This window comes from Drosophila willistoni, chromosome 3R (genome assembly GCF_018902025.1).
Source record: "Drosophila willistoni isolate 14030-0811.24 chromosome 3R, UCI_dwil_1.1, whole genome shotgun sequence".
Taxonomy (NCBI): domain Eukaryota; kingdom Metazoa; phylum Arthropoda; class Insecta; order Diptera; family Drosophilidae; genus Drosophila; species Drosophila willistoni.
Genome location: NC_061086.1, coordinates 22,968,907 through 22,988,144, shown reverse-complemented (window position 1 = coordinate 22,988,144; position 19,238 = coordinate 22,968,907). Strand labels below are relative to the sequence as shown.

The window sequence follows — 19,238 nt, the reverse complement described above, 5'->3', positions numbered from 1 at the left end:
ATCCCCAAAGGCAAACACAGTAAGGACAACAAATTAAAATCTCTCCTCTTTTGGTTTGTTTGGGAAGACAAAATGTGGCAATGCATTAAATAATAACTTAGAAGACTAAGACACTAAGTCTTAGTCTTTGGTCTTAGCCCGTGCTAAAGAATGCAACAATTTGCTTTTGGCTAGGGTATTTAAGCTATGTCACAGATAATATTAGCCTGGCTCTCAGTGTTTTTTGGTTTTGTATCTTTTTGCCTTGTCTATCTTTTAGTTCATGTCGTTGCATATTTTTTCACAACAAAGTAAGAAAACCTGAGTATCTCTTGGTATCTGTGAGTAAGTAAGTGTGTTTGTGTGTAGAAACATATACATGTATATGTGTGTGTGTGTGTGTGTGTGTAACGCTGTGTGGATTTGCTTACCTGTTCATTGTGCGGTGAGCGTATTTAAAATTGCAGCACAAACAACTTTAATGAAAACGTTGACTGCCAGCAACAACAACCACAACAACAAGATAATGCTAAAACCAAGCAAACGTGCAAAAAAAGCTTTTTTTACAGTTGCCCCTCGTTGTCCAAGGGTGAGCGAATGCAATGCAAGATGCTCTTGGCATCTCACTTTGGCAGTAATTATGTTGCAGAAGCTACGAGTCAGTTGATAGACACGTGAGTAAATTGCAGCTGCTGGCCAAGTTTATTTCTTTCTCTCTCTCTCGCTCTCTCTGCCTCTGACACGCCCAGAGGTTACTTTATCTTACTGGTCTGTCTCTGTCACTCTATGGCGAAAGGCAAAAGCAAAAGTTCACTTTCGCTGCCCTCGCCTTCGCATTTCAATTGTCTTACAGGTTTTGTTGTTGTTTTTCTATTTGTTTTTTTTTTCTAGTACGAAGATACTTTTGTGTTTGCTGTTGTTGTTATGGTAGAGAGCAACAAAAACTAGACGACGAGTTGGACATGCAATCCAATTACTGTTGGAGCTGATGCTGTTGTACTGTAAATTGCAATTTTACTGGCATGTAATATTTAATTAACATTGCAAACGTTTTTGTTGTTGTTGTTACAAATTTCTCTTAGCCCCGCGGTTGTTGAACGAAGGAAAGCGTCGAATTTAGTTTTTGACACTTCTTAAGATACTCTCGCTCTCACGTTGCGTCGGCGCAGGTAACACAGACACCTTAACGATCGTGCTCTCACTTGTGGGCTCTCTCTCTCTCTCTCTCTCTCTGTGTGTGTGTTGAAGAGACTCACTCACGCACACACACACAAATTCACATATTATATACGGTTAGATAGCAAACAGGTAGTCGCAGGTAAACGACTCTCTCACACCAATGCACATACATGGCAAACGAAGCAGAAACGAATATATAGAGAGACGCGTTTCTTTCCTTTTTTTATTTTTTTTTGATTTCGCACTATTTTAACAATTATTTAAAGATCACTTTTGGTTGTTAGCACATTGAAAAATTAAATTAAATTTTATCTATTTGATATTTATTTTTAATTTTCATTAGATTCAATTAACCAATTTCAATTCTTATTAGCTGGCCAATCGTGAATTCATTCACATGGATCTCCGATACCGACGCTCTGTCTCAAAAGTCGTTCGTCAACTGAAAACGAAGTTATTTTATTGCAGCACAAATGTTGGGGGCTGTGGCAGAAACGTTGCCGTCAACGTCGCTGCCGACTGACGCTGCGGCTGAGCAGTCGGCAGAAACTGAGTGAAGACGGCGTAGCGTCGAAATGGCCGTTAATGGTCAGTGCTTCACAGTTAACCGCAGCGCCCATATCGAATAAAAAAAAATACAAAAAAAAAACTCAGAGATCGTTCCTTTTCAAGTTCTTTTTTTGCGCTATCGCAGCATAAAGCGATTAGAGTTAAAGGGGGGTGGGGGGAGGTGGGGTAGCCTAGCCTTCACAAATCACATTAAAACGTTTTTCCGCGGAAACTGGTCTTGCAGATAAACCCAGAAGCGATCTTCGAAAATAGTTTAGTCAGCTATACATATCAGCAAGTACTATAGGGCCCCCACTTTTTATACCCTTGCTCAGAAGGGTATATTAATTTCAATCAAAACTGTGCATTGTTCTTAGAATAAATCGTATTTGAGATCAGCTATGTCTGTGAGTCTGTTCTTCTATATAAATCTTCTGTTTTGATCAACGGGAACCTATTCTACATATTTAAAGCTATTATAGTCCATCTCAAGATCATATTACGATATCGTACATCTGCGTCATAAACAATCGCTTCAAACTATGATTTCAGATCAATAACTTTTTAGTGGATTATTATAAAACTTAATACGTTTGAAAACGTTTAAAATTTGAATAAGAGTCTCAATAGTATCGATCGATTTCAACATAGTTTTGGTCAGCAAAACTTATTTGTTTCTATAGTGAATACTAAACTTAAAAACAAATGCTATGTATGTAAAATAGATAGCTTCATATGTACATACATACATACATAGCTACATATATTGGCTTACAACAAATAAAAAATGTCAAAGGTATACAAACTTCGGCCTGGGTCAACTTATGTTTCTTTTTTTTTTTTTGTTTTGTCATTTCCTGGCGTGGGAGTTCTGTTTGTTAGTTTGTTAGATTAAATGACAGTTCGATAATAATAATATATGTAATTTCAAAGCTAATACAGAAACTTTTAATTTACTGTAAGTTTATATTATCGTCTATCGTGTATGTCAAAATGTTAAACTAGCTAATAAATTACATTAAAAGACGATGATTGATGCTTCCGTGCCCTTCAAAAGCTATGCTTCAATATGATGAGTCATTTTTTAAGATATTGTACATTGAATTATCATAAAGCATAGACATAATTTTTCATAATTACTCAAACTAGTAACCTGTTTTCATTTAAGTAGAGTCAGCTTTTGACCCACTTTTTTTGTCAAAGAAAAAAAAAACTTAAAAACTTTGACAAAAGTTAGTCATTAGAAAGAGCAGATTGTACTTTAATGTTTAAATTTATTCCAAGAGTTGAACAAAACTTTGCCCTGTGTGTAGCTAATATTTAAGTGCCGCTTTGAGCTTTGGATGGCTTAACTCTTGTTTTAATATGGCCTGTGATTCACTTTGATAAACCACCCCCAACCATCAACCAGCCAATATATGCTAGGCAATCTTTTGCTCAAGTGGCAATCGATTTAATGCAGCGTCTAGGCATCCGGGGCAAGTCAAGTGCGCATTTGAATTTCAATCAGGTGGCCAGAGACCAGAGACTGTTGCAAAATAAATAAGCCACACTGAGCTTTTGAGCCTTTTGAGCCAGTGGTCCAATGGCCACTGATGATGACGATATGGAGTCAACTTCCTTATCAATATGGCACGCGTCGCCTTTGCTGCACATTTGTAGCGAAGTGTAAATTCCCCCGTCTTTGCACTCACCATTAACGATTCTGGTCAGCTTGGAGCGTCGCGTTGACGATGGACTGAGCATACTTTCCCGCCGGCTGCTGCCTGCACTGTTGCTCCCATTGCCCGGATGCTGATGATGATGGCCGCTAGTTGAGCCGCCGCCGCAGCCAGTGCCTTGGTCACTGTAATTGACATTCAACTGAGCCTGCGTCTGTGAGCTAAAAGAAACTGATGAGGAGGTCGAATATAGACTGCTTGCCGAGGGCCGTTTGCTGAACGGAGATGGTGCTCCTCCTGGCCCGGTCGTCACTGCCACGCTACCTCGTGGTATATCCAGTGAGGGACGCGGCGAATCACTAAACACAATCTCGGCAAAGGAGTCAATGCTGGCTGAGCGTTGAAGTGCGCTGCTATCCTTGCGCCTGTGAAAGACAAAATCAAAAGGCAACCACTATGAGAATGACGACCAACTTGGTGTAATGTTTGTTGTTGTTGTTGGTGTTGTTGTTGCTGCTGTTGTTACTGCTCTTACTGCAGTCAAGTGCAAACTTATAAAGTATCGTAATTACTTGATGCTGTCGGACATTTTAATGAGCTGCCGCCACACAGACCATTAAGTGTCGCCAACATCGTTCCCGGTCAGTGGCCGGCCTAGTTACCATATTGTGGCCGTTTTTAATGGCCGTCTTTTCGTCTTTCACGAAGACTAGAGAAAGCCAGGCTTTGTATTACAAGCAATAACCAGCTGACGCTAATGTCGACAGCAGTTGCTCATCTAGCATTTCTCACTCATTCACTCAATCATTCATTCATTCAGTCATTTAGTTTGGCGGCAACTCTTTTCTTTTGGCCTGGCACGCTTTTGCCATGACTGTCAACTTTATGGACCTGCAAATCGAGGTGACTGCTAAATGTAGTGGCAAAACATAATCAAGAGCTCGAAGGTTTTATAACTGAACGATATTTAAATACCCTTTCTTGACAAAATAGCGATTATTGGACTGAAGAGGTATCTGTTTGATTAAAACAGAGACAAGAGCGGTAGCCCTACCAATTTTTGCTAATTTTAGCTGCTTAACATATATTTTGCCTCATACGAACACGGTGTAATCACTAAAACCGCATTCAAAGCAGCCAGGAGTGGGTATTAAAAAAAGGAATCCACGGTTAAGTTATCACTAGCTGTGGTAACCGCAATATAACATCATCTGTGTAATGGATTAATTGGCCATCTGCTGGTCTGTGGTTGGGTGTCGTAATCTTCTTGTTGACTGGGACACTTTTTAATGACATTTCCTTCTGTTCTTGTCAGGATAATGCGATAAAAATAATAAACACTCGAAAGTTTATAGTATCCCGTAAAAAATTTAACGTTCGTTATAAAAATATTAATCGGTTTATTTAAGATACCGCAATGACATGATTTTGGCATTGTCAGTGCGGTCTTTTATCACTCGAATGCAGTTAAAGTCAACTTAAAGACCTAAAACTAACCAACTCTCATTCTGTGATTTAAATAAAACCTGGTATAGAACTATTAAAAATTTTCAAATTACCTATCAAAATGTCCACGGAGTTGAAAGCAAAAGCAATTACCGCTTAAAATTAAATCGATTGTTCCGTATGTTCAATCGGTGTTATTCTCATGTCAGCAATTGTGCACCAAAATCCAATTTACTATATTTACTTAACTTTCGTCAAATGCCGCAAAGCTTTTAAGCAATTATACCAAACTATATTATAGCTCTCTCTCTCGCTCTCGCTCTCGCTCTATCGCTCTGTAATCGGGACAGCAGTCCGTTTTGCCTTCGAATTCTAGTATATTTGCATAATCAGTGTCAGGCTACATACATATATACCGAAAAGCAACCACATTAAAGCCACGCAGGCAGGCATAACCTTGTGAAAACTTGCTATACATAAACATAAGTCAACAATTTGTCCTAGAAATATAAGTACGCACATATGAATGTATATATGTATGTATGTATGTTATTGGGTGTGTTTCACATGTCGTATGCGCAACATTTTCAATTAAAACCGCAAAAGCTGTTTGCAATCACGACAACATCGCCCTTAATAAACTTAACGTCGACTGTGGCAGAGGGGGGAAAAGTGCGGTTGATGAAAAGGTTTTTCGCAGGAAAATGCATTTGTACACACGCTAATTTCGTTAATCCGAAATCATAATAAACAAACAGACACTGTCAAGTTAGAGAGACCCCCTTAAGACAATTAAGTCAATTCCCAATTAAACACATTCATAATTTCCCAACAGCTAAATACGCTTAATCAACGCAAATTCAATCAAATTACGACGCTTTTAAGCAACCGATAAAGTGCTTACCCGCCAATCCTTTTGCTTCCCCTTCTCCCCCGTCTAACAAAAAATTACAGAATTGTTGTAGAAAAGTTTTGCTCGTTATTGCCGCTATGGGGGCCGGAGTAAGAAAGTTGGGGATGCTAAACGTCAAAGAGGTTTGTGGGGGAGGGTGGATGCCCAAGTTACAGCCACATTTCATGCCAGGCGACAGGCAACAAAATAGACTCGAAGCGACTTGACTAGACTCTCGACACAGTGGTTTGTAGCAAGTAGAAGTACTCAGTTGTCAACTTGATAGTGTCTTAGTATGGGTGTGTGTGATTGTGTGTGTGTGTGTGTGTATGCTGGGGGGAGTGTGTGACAAGGCAATGCCTGTCATGCAGATGAATCTTGGCAGGGAAAAGGAGAATGGAACAAGGCAGAAGCAGCTTGCCAAGTCAATAATAATCATTGTTATTAACTTATGTGTTTGAGTCTGTATGTGTAGTTAAAGTATGTGTGTGTGTGTGAGTATGTGTGAGGTGTACATCTGTGTGTGGTTCGTTTGAAAGCACTTCAGCCAACTGCCTGCCAACTGGTGGCAATAAGTCAACAGCATAACGAAATGAACTTAGTTGTATTTTCTAGGCGACGCTTGCCAAAACATCAACATTGCCTTTCCCTTGACAAGGTCGAATTCATTTGACACCACCCAGAGCCAAAAAGTCAATGGCTCGACCTACCTATACACACACACAATCGTTGTCGCATTTCAAGGATATGTACATATAAGCGAGGGCTATTTTACAAGTTCCCTCAATGGTTAACAGTATCGTATTTCCTAAAAGCTTCATTCACCCTTGGCCTATTAAAATGGAAACCCCTTTTTGAAGCAAATAAAGATATGAAGATTAAAAATATAGTTTAGAGACCGACAAAAGTTACCAAAAACTAAATTCTCTGACTGCCAAATGGAAACTTCCCCACTTTTCATCACTAGATCCACTATTAGCTTTAGTTCTAAGGATCTGACACAGCAATGCCAAAGAATTAACTCAAAAACAAGAAACTATAAACGCTTCCACTAATCCTGAACAAGTTCATAAGAATCGTTCTTTGATTTATGTCCTTACTGGGAGTTCCAAATGTGACCCTCTTGGACAGATACATACATATGTATGCCTGCATTTGTGCCCTTTTTGCGATTGCTTCTTTATTCAGGCCAAAACTGAGCCTGTTTTCCATTTTACCTCTCCTCATTTGCACTTTACACAAAATCCTATATTCAGTTGACAACTCGTAACTGATTTCTTGGGAATGTATTGTGGCCAAATGTAGCACACAATCACCCACACACATACACCCTCACACACACACACACACACCATCACCGAATGAATCCTCTTTATTGTCGCTTGAATTTTTCGTGTGTTCTTGGCCAAACTTGCATGAAATTCTATAGAATTTTTCAAAGCTTTTAAGAGGGAATTGATGTCAACTTAGTGGGACTATTTCAATGGCAAATGCTACTAATGAGGACAACCAGAGAAGGCAGATGGGTTAGCATACAAGGACAATGTAACGAAAATGGCAATCAATTTTAAGCAGGCAAGTAGAAAATATATTAAATTAGGGAATCTATTGAAGAAAATATATGAAAATTCAATTGAAATAAAGTTTTTCATAGTGAAAATGGCAATTCTAGACGACATCTAGCTAAAGTTAAACAATAATTTATATTATGTTTTCTACAATCTGAATAAAAGACAAGGGAAAGCGATTTTCTTCTGCTTGATATAACCTTTTTCCCCCCATTTGTTTGCCAAAGTCACCAGAGTGGAAATGCTTTAATTGCTTCCATAAATTTCTTTATAAATTTTCAAAAATATATATATTTTCGACTCTCGATATAGAGGACAGGGCCCGCCGAAACTAATTTCACATTCACGTTCATCCCACTTAATGAATATTAAAACATAAATAAATATATACAAAATACTTATGCATAGTTGGGGCGTAGACTGAACATTGTTCTACATTATAGTTAATATTTTGGGCGTGGTCTAGGCTTAACTTCTCATGGCTAACCAGGCAGCCAGTGTACACTTCATCAATTCCATTTTATATATTTTCTTGTTTTTTGCTTGGCAACATCTGTCGTTGTCGTTGTCGTCGTCGTCTCCTGTCGCTCATAATCACTCCGCAAATGCCCCAAAGTGTGGCAGAGCGGAGTGGAAGCAAAAATTTTCACATTTTGTGACCTTTTTGTGGCGCACACACACACACACTCATCAGTGGCTGTGGCAGAGGCACATTGGCACATCAGCATGCGACATCAAACGACACAAAATGAAACTGAAAATGAATCAAAAATAAAATGGAAAAGATGCCACACAGCATCAGCTACTGCCATTATGTTGCCACCATTGCCAACAACGTGGCTTTTTACTTTGGTGGAGCCGCATGCAATTTATAAAATTTTACAGTACATAACTCGCCATTGCTGCCGACAGTCCTGTTTTCCCTTTCCCTTTTGCCCCGACCACCCGCTAGAAAAGGTAATGAGTTTTGTTGTGAGTTTGTTTCTGTGTGCGTGTGTGTACGTGTACCACATGACGTATGCGCATTTTCATTTATGGTTCGTTTGCTCGAACTTCAGCTTGTTGTCTTAGCTAGTTTTTGTTGTATGGCGACAAGAAGCAAACCAAACCAAACTTTATCCGCCACATCTTGACATCAGCAGAGGATTTTAAGGCACAGTGGCTTCTGCTTATATAAGTATTGGCCCGACTGACTGACTGCTTGTTGTCCTTCGAGTCCTCCCAGTTTGCTCATGAATAATGCATTCACAATTAAGCCAGTAAGAGGGACTGCAGGACTCACAGAGCGACGCCCAAAAAAAACCCAACATAAACCTAAACCAAACTCAAACCTAAAATAAGAAAAAAAAACAGCAAAGGGAACTCTGTGTAATCTCCCATTCCCGTTTTGCTGTTGTAGTTATTATTATGCGAATTGTTGTTTGTTTTGCGTAAAAGTTGTCTAAATTTAGCAAACAAAGGCAAGAGGCAACAGAATTTGACTCCTTTTCGTTAAATTCGGTTTTTGTAATTGTAAATATCAAAGTTTAAATACATAAAAACAGCATCCCGAAAGTCTGAAACAATGCAATCAGTGCTCAAGTACCCTTTCACTCCCATCACAGCAGGAATGCCGACCACGATCCCAGAAACGAGCCGGAGTCGGAGCAAGGAGCAGGAGCAATGACGACACTGCCAATGTCAAGTCATGCAGCGTCCCTCTTCAAACAAAATTTTAAGGGCTTGGTGGATTGTGGGCAAACGAAATCATAGTTTATGTCCAAGCAAAATCTGACTAGACTGATAATTAAAAACCGAGGAGAGGTTTTATTTAAACATTTAAACAATTAACATTAACATGGCATTCATTAGGCTGCAACATGAAAAACCACTTTTCATATAATCATTTTGGGTAAGGTCATTTTCAAAGTTAAATTATTTATATCAGGATTATTTATAAATAAAAGTAGCCCTTTGAAAATGGGCGTTTCTCTTATTGACTTTTTTTTACTGACCGTAATATTTGCTATTAATGCTTTAAAAGGTCTAATAAGAAATAGATTTTATTGGCCAAATATTCAGGCCTTTTTTATTGTTACCTTTTTTCTGAAATTTTTTAATTGTCAAATGTTATCTGACAAACTTAATGTTGGCTAATGAATGATGACTATATTTAGCCTGGTTTTAGCTACGCCTTGATTTATAGTCCTAGTCGGAATTGTTAGCAAATCTAATTTATCGACTAGCAATAAAATAAACGAACTTTTAATTTGCACAGCAAATTCACAATTCGTCGAACAAATTGGTAACATTTGCAAAGTTTATTTAATTAGCCTTAAATTGGAATGGTATTTCAAACAAATTTTCAAAAATCTACTTAAAACAAACAAATGTGACCTTTGCTACAGGCAAGTTTATTTTAAAATTGTGTGAATATGTAATGGAATGAGTTTATCAGAGAAAACTATGAAGTTATCTACTCTAAAATTGTCTTTTTACAGCTACAAAAGTCTCTTTGTATAGGTTAATGGAAACAGAATACTCGTAATATTAACATTGAATGCGATTTATTTTCTAAAATCATCTTCAATTTTTCACTAGTTTTCTATTGTTCTATTGTGACAATAAACTATCAAATATTTAGGTCTTCAAATTTTATGATATTTAATCTTTTTAATGATCAGATGCTTGGATTTTAAATTTGACTTAAAAAATATTAAATTTTAACCAAACTGATAATAAAAAACGTATTTGTTTTGCTTAGATTCTAGCCACTGCTGATTTATTTATTATTATGAGCCCCAATCTACCTTTAAGAAAAGAAAATACTTGGTAATTAAGATATATTTCATTCATTGAATCTTGAAGATAATTAAAAGGGTTCATTAGACATCTCAGTAAGATGTTAATTGAATAAAAAACTCATATAATCAAGTAAAATAATTGCCAATATTATCTAATATCTCAGCTGAAAATACACATAATAATACGATACTCTGAAATGTGTATAGCTAGTTTTTAGCCAAGTAATGAAATAAAATTGATAATTAAGTAAAAATAATAAGTCATTTCCACAAACTAAACTTAAAAGTTAGTCTCAATGCCTTGTGGCACTTAACTTTCATTTGACTTCTTCGAAATGCAAATATTATTATGCACAGGGACAAATTTTATTAAAGAAGAAAAGAAAAAATATCCATTGCAAAATCGCTCTTGAATTTCCTTTGCATGGGTTGTGTCCTTTAAAATTTTTTTGTGCCCGGAGCTGTTGTTTATGATGAGTGTAACAGGCAACAGAAAGCACAGTTAATTAATCCTAGGTGTCTTCCACATGGAGGACTCACTATTTTGCAGCTTCAGTTAATCTCACCGCAACATGTGTCTCCATTAGCCCACCTTGACCCGCACACGCACACACACAGAGACACGAAAATGGTTGGGAATGAAGATAAATGTCACACACACAAACATGTACACTCTTCTTGACTGGACTGTGACACATTGAGCACCAGGAACACACCAGAAATGGCTGGGGATTGTCAACAACCTTAGGACTGGTGACGTGATGCATGTGACCAGCAATTAGAGAGACACGAACACGTGCTGCTAGCCTGCAGCAGGTGCCGCTTGTGATCAACTTTCTATCATTGCGGGTAGAAAATGAAATTAGCTAATTGCACAAACGCTGCCACCAGCCACGGTGCAAGTTGACAACATGGAGAGACACACACAGAGACACAGACACGCACACTTGTACAGACCGCATAAAAGAGAGAAATCTATAAATTACGCACCTTTCCCAGGATAGACGACGTGGCGCCTCTTCACCCAAACCGAGGCCCAAGCCCAGACTACTTTTTGCTGCTCCTTCCATGTGCACATTGTCGCCTGGCGGCGGTTGCAGATTTGACCTGGCACTTGATTGATGCAGCAATTTGGCCAGACGCGTAAATGTCGTCCCCGAACCGGAAGATCCACCCACAGCCCCGACCATCGGTAGCTCATGGAGTGTATGCTCTCTTGGCATTGGCGTTGAGGCTTCTGAAGATGCTGCGGCACGTTTTCTGGCAGCTAGACGATAGGCACGTGCAGCCACAACATGCGGTGCGGGTATCCTGTGGATGAAAATATACGGATTACATGAACGTAGCCACAAGGATGTAAATTAATGCTATATATGGGTACATGCTCCATCGTTAAAGTCATGTTATAAATTGCAACTCAAACATACTGAATCTTCAGATCCATCAGATACATTAAATGCCAACCTGTCTGATTGCCTGACAGAGGCTTTTTTTAATGGGTACGCCGTAGAGTTACTTGTTACTTACCTAAGTAAAAGTGAGCCATCTGCATGACACTCAAAGTCGTCGGATAACTGAAATAGCGAACTATCCGCGGCATGTTGGGCATACAAATGTTGCTGATGTTGCAGGTACTGCTGTTGCTGTTGCAGTTGCAGTTGTTGCTGCTGTTGGGCTGATGAATGATGCGCCTGCTGCGCCTGATGCGGTGTGCTGCCCGAGGATTTACGTCGATAAACCAATGAGCTATCATCTTTGGGTAAATTCAATGATTTCACCATTAGTGTATTATTGTTGTTGGTCAAATGGGTGTTGTTGTTGTTGTTGCTGCTGCTACTGCCACCACCACCGCCAGCACCGCCACCGCCAGCAGCGCCACTGCCACGTGTGAGCAATGACCAACGATGACCACTGGCACTTCCGCTGCGGCTTTTGCTACCCAACAGTCGTTCATCTGTAAATATGATATAGATTTTTCAGATATATGTGAAATGAGATTCAGTTTTTTTAATTATTTTTCAGCAATCATTGTCAGCAGCTGTTCGGCTTAAATCATATATAATTTTTGCAATTTATGAGTCAAAATCCAATTTCAACTTCAGTATATTGCAAGAGAATTTTAAATTCGATTTCTGCAATCCAACAAAAGCCACAAAAAAAAGCAAATATTATATAAATAACAATCAATATTTTCAGCTTCTATGGCCATGGATTCGACCTGGTCGTGCTTAAAGACTGATATACAAAATGTTTATTCAAAACTCTATTTCAAATAGTTGCTTCTATTAAATATTTGCCCACGTTTCAAAAGGACGCTAAGCTGATTATACAAAAGCAGAAAAAAATTGAATAGACCAACACCAATCAATATCGAACGAAGTTGTAATACCCTTGCCACAAGTGATTTCTCAGAACCAAAGTCAGTATTATTTTAATATCGATTTCTATAATCATACAATCGAAGCAAACAGATCTACCTAACTAAAGACGCTTTTACCTTAGCTTTGTCGAGTGCCTCACAAAAGTAATATACTCTACCATTGCCCATTGCATAAGTATAGTTCATTGTATTATATATTCTATTGACATCTCGCTCAGTTGAATATACTCTCAAAGAATTTCCGTATATAAGTAAAATGACAATGACAGGATTAGAATGGAATAGCATGATTTTCACTATTTCCCAAAGCTTGTTACAGAAAAAGTACGTTCCCCATGATTGACTTGCGAAACTGGATATAGCTAAAATATACAATGCAAATAGCTCAATATATTCTGCAATCGAAATTGAATTGAATGCGTTAAATGCGCAGTGGCGGATCTAGATCATAATATAGGTGGGGAAAATCGTTCAATCTGCATTTTTTTTACACTATATTCATTGGCCAATTACTAACCAAATTCAAAAAGTTATAGTTAGAACAATTAAATCGAAATTACGTATTCTTTAAAATGCCATCAAACTCTTGGTTATTTACAAAAATTTATTTCGATTCCATTTGTTACAAAAATCATAATGTATACATCACAATTTTATAGCAAAAAAGAGAGATTTTAATGCAGATCGAAATACCTTATTCTATTCTTCAAAAAAAAAGACATGAATTTTATAAATTCTAAAAAAAGGGAATAAATTAGAGCTCCCTGAAATTGCGGTTTTGTTTGAATACTTTTTTGCTATTTATGTCGCAACACTTGAAAAGCTAATTTGATAATTAGCGTGACTTATATTCCAATTTAAAGTTGAATTTAAAAGCATAAAAACACATCACTTTCGAAAATCGTTTCAATTTTTGCAAAGCTACAGATTTATAAAGCTAATTCTAAAGAAAGAAATTTCAGAACTTTTTAAATGCATTTTCAGTGTTTAAAAGTCTAAGGGGCGGGATCCGTATCATTTGCTAATCCTGCTATATGGATAATTCTGGATTGTAAATATAACTCATTTATTTAAAGGACTCTTCTTTCTTTTCAAAAATAGTTCATTGAAAATAGGCAAAGAGATTTTAACTAACTAACCAAATTAGAATGAATTTTAAACCAACAACTTATAATTTGTAATAAACGAATCTTAATAGGTTTTCTTAAAAGTTTTTGCTCTGACTAAATTTATCACTCTACCAAGTTTATTTGTGAATCAATTTGCCCTTGTTGCATAGTTAAATGAACAACAATAACATTTAAATATTATTGTTATTTAAATATAAAGGTTTTTTGGTTGGTCGGTTGGTTGGTTGGAGTGAAACCAAAATGATACGTACCCAATTGAAATGTTTGTTTATCCGTATGGAGCGAGACAAGCGGAAGTCCAGGCACAATAATGGCCGGCAGTGTGCGCGACCGTAACAATGGCGGCGGCAGCTTACGGCTGCCCGTACGCGATTGTGAGCCTGGGCCACTTCCACCACTGCCACCGCAGGCGCCACCGCCCGCAGATGCGGCGCCACTTTGTTGGGCCCTGAAAGCAGAATTAAGAGAAGAGAAGTGAAAAGAAGAAGAGAATAAATTGAGATTCACTGACAATAATAAGTTAATGCAATTAATTATTAAAATGCTAGTGAAATTGCATGCGAACGCAATTAGTTGCCATTTCTCATTTCTGTTCATGCTCAATTCCAATCCCTAGCCCTTGCCCTAGCCCTTGCCATAGCCATTGCCATTGTCATGGATGCGCATTTCCACTTCATTTGCATGCAGCAGCAGCAGCAGAGAGTCGCCTCTGACACTCGCAGTTAGCAGTTCGTCTTGTTCGTGGATTCGTCCTTGGCTATCCTTGTGCCGGTCTCTCTATCGTTGTCAGCTGTTGATTTGCGCATTTTTCACACATGCGAATTACATTTGATTGTTGCCTGGAAATTATTTTTCCTATCCCTTGATGCCTCTGTCACCCGGTTTGCATTCCATTCCTACTGCTGCGCCCAGTCGTGTGCAGCTGTCGTCGACATGTGGTGCCACACCCTCTTACACCGCCTCCCAAGTCACCCACATCTGTATATTTACAGACAAATGTTCAACTTGATGTGAGATTGAATTTCTGGCACTTGATGTCGATGCCTATGCCAGATGCGTCTCCTCAAACTGACAGATAGACAGGACCAACTCCCCCCTCACCCTGTTGTGACCATCCATCCATCTATCCATCCATCCAACTGCACGCATAACGAAACGAATATTTGGTTTTTCATCCTTCTTTATCTCGATTTGCTTCCATTTTTTTTTTGTGTTGCAAACTTTTCATTTGATTTACTTTGACTTTGACATTTTGCCAAGGCACCCGAAAAGCTGCAAAGAGTTGTTGCCATCCATGGTCCTCAGATAGAACACGGAATTGTGCGCATTATTGATGATGATACTGCCACCCAGAGGGAGGAACAACTTTATCCACAGCTCTGCCTCATCAGCGAGACGCCTGAGTAGGGAATCCCCACAACTCTCCCGCCCTTTTCTCGTAAGCTGCAACAAAGTTCCAATGGCATTTTTCTTATTTTTTTCGCAGGCAAAAGAAGAAAAAAAAAATCATGTAAGCAATTTTTATATGTCCTTGCCGAGCAGCCAAGCTAGAAGAATGAGCAACTGAAACAAAAATGCCAAATAGCTGCTGCAACGTACAACCTACATACACACATACTTATATACACACACACACACACATAAATAAAATGTATTGTAAAAGAAAATTACATAACGCTTTAGCGAGCCAAGTTAAAGAAATGTTTTTTGTTGCCATTTTTTTTTTTGTGTACTTTTTGCACCCCTTTGTTTATACTCGTAGGTGATAGACGGTGGGGGCGTGTTAGAATCATATTTAAGTGCGTTAAGCACACATTACGCCACGAAAAAGTCAGAGGAGCCGCCAGTCCGGGTCACAGCAGGCAGTCTTCAACAGCTGGCGGCCCATTTTGACGCCCCCGAGTGGGTGTAGACATAAGTGTGTGTGCCAGTATATGTGTGTGTAGGTGGGTGGGGCATAACTCAAAGCGGATCTACATAATTGACGTGAAATACTCGTAACCGTAAATCGTACATTACCCCCCTTTTTAGAAAAAAAAAAGAAAGAAGAGTAGGTACAACAAAAGAATAACAACCACTTGGCACCTTTTTGGGGCACTCACACGCATAGAATTTGGAAGAGGGAAAAGCTAAACATGTTGCCAGAATTTCCGTAAAACAACTTGAAGATGGGCTCCAACATAAAACTTTATGCCCAGATAATGGAGCTTTAAGGTTCGAGGTCCTATTTAATGAGCACGAGTGCATCAAATGTGAATACAAATAAATGCCAAAAGGTCAACTGCCAGAATTAGTAATTCATAATTTAGCAAAAAATTTCCAACACACACTGAGTTTGCCTTTTAACAGCCACAACAATATTTACAGGCCTGAACTTTGGAGGGCAATTTGGCCATTTTTGGAGCACTAAGAACAATTTTTAAAATTTAATGTAAGAGAATAAATAACGATAGCAATTATTAGCTATATAAGTCAAAAGACGCTCATTTGATTCAGTGGAAAACTGTAGGCTCATGGGAGTGATAAGTCAATAATAAGGAGAGTATCTCCCTATAAAAGTTTAAGGAATCTGCGCTAAAGTTTTCTGTCTGGACGACTTCTCTATTTGCTCTGTAAGCTACAAAATCAAAAAGTAACTATTAGAAGTTTAGTAGATCAAATAGTTTATTAATGATTTCAGTTCATTTTAAATGAAACTGTGTGATTGATTAATTCTCTGACATTTATGGGTCAACACGGTTTGTGGCTTATTTATGCAGCTCTCACCCTTCTATTCTTGCTAAAAACGCTCATACGCACCGTGTGCAATGCCAATAACGAGTTATCACAGAAAACACAATAGCAACATCCAATTAGAAGGCATGTTTGGCTAATTTTTGTATATCTTTCGCTCTAGCAAAATCTAAAAATCGATATTTAATAATGAGTTTTTAAAGAATATCCATGCCTTTTCCCCTTTTTACCTAAAAGGATAAACTAGAAACTAGGTTTAAGTATAATACACAAACAAACTTAGTTTAAAACAGGTGAGAACAAAAGCAAAAAGCTGCAGTTACAAGCAAGTAAAATGAAAAGATTAATATAATTAATTTGAATGCTGTTTTAGTATTAAATTTCATACTTATCGATTTACAAAGCGGCTGACAGAATATTTTTAAAGACTAATTAGTACAGATTTCGTAATTTATCGTAATTGCATTATTGAGGCATCAACTTTAATATTTCCGGGCTTATTATTTTGTATTCATATTCACATGTGCCAATTGAAGTTTTTCCTGATGTCCCAAAATCAACCTGCCTATCATCTAATCAACTTTCTTGACCAAACAAAACTTTTATTCATCCGGCTAGTTTCCCATTGGCAGCACAGAAAATAACATTATCATCATCATTATTATTGGCAATGTTGTCTACAGGATTTGTGGCCTAGATATCTCTCTCTCTCTCTCTTGCTTTATCTTTTGCTGTCCTCTTTCTTCTCTTGCTAAATTACACATACGCACTGTGTGCCTTGTAATCTAATGGATGAGTATGTATGCGTGCGTGTGTGTGCGTGTGTGTGTGCGTCTGGTTGAAGGAATTTAGGTTCATGTAATTGCATTTGGTCCTGTGTTTACATGTGCGTGCATAATTAGAGCAAATGTTGCTCATGTAATCAAATTATTCAATGTTACTCTCTTCTTAACCCCTTTCATCCATTCACACCAGTTCATGCCACGCCCTGCTTTTGCTTTTTCTTTCGCCTTCAAAATTTGCTGCTCTTTTTTTTCCTTCGTTTTTAATTTAATTACGAGAATTTCTTAGCATTAACTTGGCCCTTGGCTGGGTAGGAAAACTTTAGACAAACGTTAGGCATCACTTTCGTCACTACTCCAGCGACTCCATCAATTGCTTGATGCTGGTTTCTTGCGCCTAATTGAGTTTATGCTGCTTAAGCTTAAAAAAATGTTAAACATGAAAATGCCAAAGCATAAAAAGCATTTTCATTACTCTGATGCAGCGAAGCAAAAAAATTTCGAAAATTCGCCTTAGACCGAGTAAAAAAAAACAAGAGCAAAAACAAAACAGAAATAAAAAGAACAGGGGCAAAGAATTTTTAACGAGTTGCTTTTAAGAGACAGAGAGAGAGAGAGGGAGAGAGGGAGAGAGCGAAAAAGTCTCAAGTTTAAATTGAGTAGGTATATATACGAGAAAAGCAGTTCTTTAACCAATTACGGAGCATGGAAGTGCCAAAAGGTGTACAAACGCTTCTCATAGTTTTCAAATTGCAGCCCAATCAAGACACGAACTTTTTTCCTCTAGTGTAACTAATATTTAAGGCATCAAATTTGTCTGGGATTAAGGATACTTGCCCCTTCTTGCATAGATTTTTACTAAGCCCATGTAGTACTCTCAATGCATACGAGATTATCATGTGAATTGAGATTCTGATTGGTTTACCTATCCGTCTGTCCGCCTGTCTGTCTGTCTGTCTGTCTTTCAGCCCGCATGCTGAAACGAATGTTATCCTTTGCCAAACATTGCACCTGCTTTTACCACAACAACTCGAAGCTTTTAAGGCATCTCAGTCAGGTGCCTGGGGCACCGGAACCAGGACGATGCATCAACTATTTTACCTATCTTGGCATCGAAAACTCTTTCTACTTTCTAACACAATAGAAATTGCGTTTTACGATTTCCATTTCAAATGCCAAACTTGATGCTCGATTCGTCTCTTAGCAAAGCGGTTTATGATTGAAAATCGGTTTTAATTGCGCACAAATCCAAGAAAAATCTACTGATTTTGTTTACACAAAAGTTAGCCCCCCAGAATTATAACGAATTGAAAATTGTGCCTTATCTTTGTATTTGGCTTATTAAGCGAAATCCTAGTAAATCCGCCATCTAAATTCAAAACGAAAAAAGCGAATAGCCAAGTAAAGTAAATGCAAACATTCAACTTACTGTCGTTCTTTGCGTTGTTGCCGCTTCTTTTTGAATGCCTTGCGGACGCGCAGGAGCAGAAATGCGGCCCGATCCACTGACAAGGTGGTTGAGCTCTTCTTGGTAGCTGGCCCCGGTCCTGCTCCGGCTGCAGAATCCTCCATGTTGGTCTGTCCTTTTGTTATTGCTGTTAGCCTCCTGTCTCCTATCCCGCGCTGCCCTTCTCTAGCCCAACAGAGATTCTGTCGTATTGAAATGTCAATTGCCTGACGACGACGACGACGTCAAAGACGACGAGGAAGATGAGGACGATGAGGTTTAAGCAGAAGCGTTGACAGCGCCGTTTATGGCAAACAACTTTCTGGCTCTGACTCTAACTCTGTCTCTTGCTCTGACTTTGGTTGTGGCTGACATTTGTATGCGCTTTGCGTTATCCTTGCGGGTTTTGGATGCTCCTGTTTGTTGTTGCTATTGTTGAATTTTTATTTCTGCTTCCTGCGTGTGCTTGTTAGTTTGTTTTTTTGTTGTTGTTGTTCTTGTCGTGCGTGTATATGTATATACACTTTGGTTTATGCTTTTAGGGCTTTTGTTACACTTGCTTTTATTATTTGTACTATTATCTTATGCTATAGAAGAGCACACATGTAATATACACACACACACACACACTTTTACACGCATATCAGCACACACAAAACATGCTTATATCATGACAGGACATGCCACACGTGTCGCCTCCCCTCGCCTT

At 38.3% G+C, this 19,238-nt stretch overlaps 1 protein-coding gene across 1 annotated transcript in view; it reads right to left on the bottom strand.

The window, feature by feature from the left end:
• The window catches only part of LOC6648100, a 33,081-nt gene extending 14,412 nt beyond the window's left edge, over positions 1 to 18,669 (bottom strand). Inside the window, exons 1-5 of the mRNA XM_023178572.2 lie at positions 18,512 to 18,669; positions 13,819 to 14,015; positions 11,585 to 12,011; positions 11,048 to 11,368; positions 3,402 to 3,793 (exon numbers count right to left, since the gene is read on the bottom strand). Of these exons, the coding sequence (XP_023034340.1) occupies positions 3,402 to 3,793; positions 11,048 to 11,368; positions 11,585 to 12,011; positions 13,819 to 14,015; positions 18,512 to 18,654 (1,480 nt within the window). The 5' untranslated portion in view covers positions 18,655 to 18,669. The remainder of the gene's footprint in view (positions 1 to 3,401; positions 3,794 to 11,047; positions 11,369 to 11,584; positions 12,012 to 13,818; positions 14,016 to 18,511) is intronic.
• Positions 18,670 to 19,238: the final 569 nt, after the last annotated feature.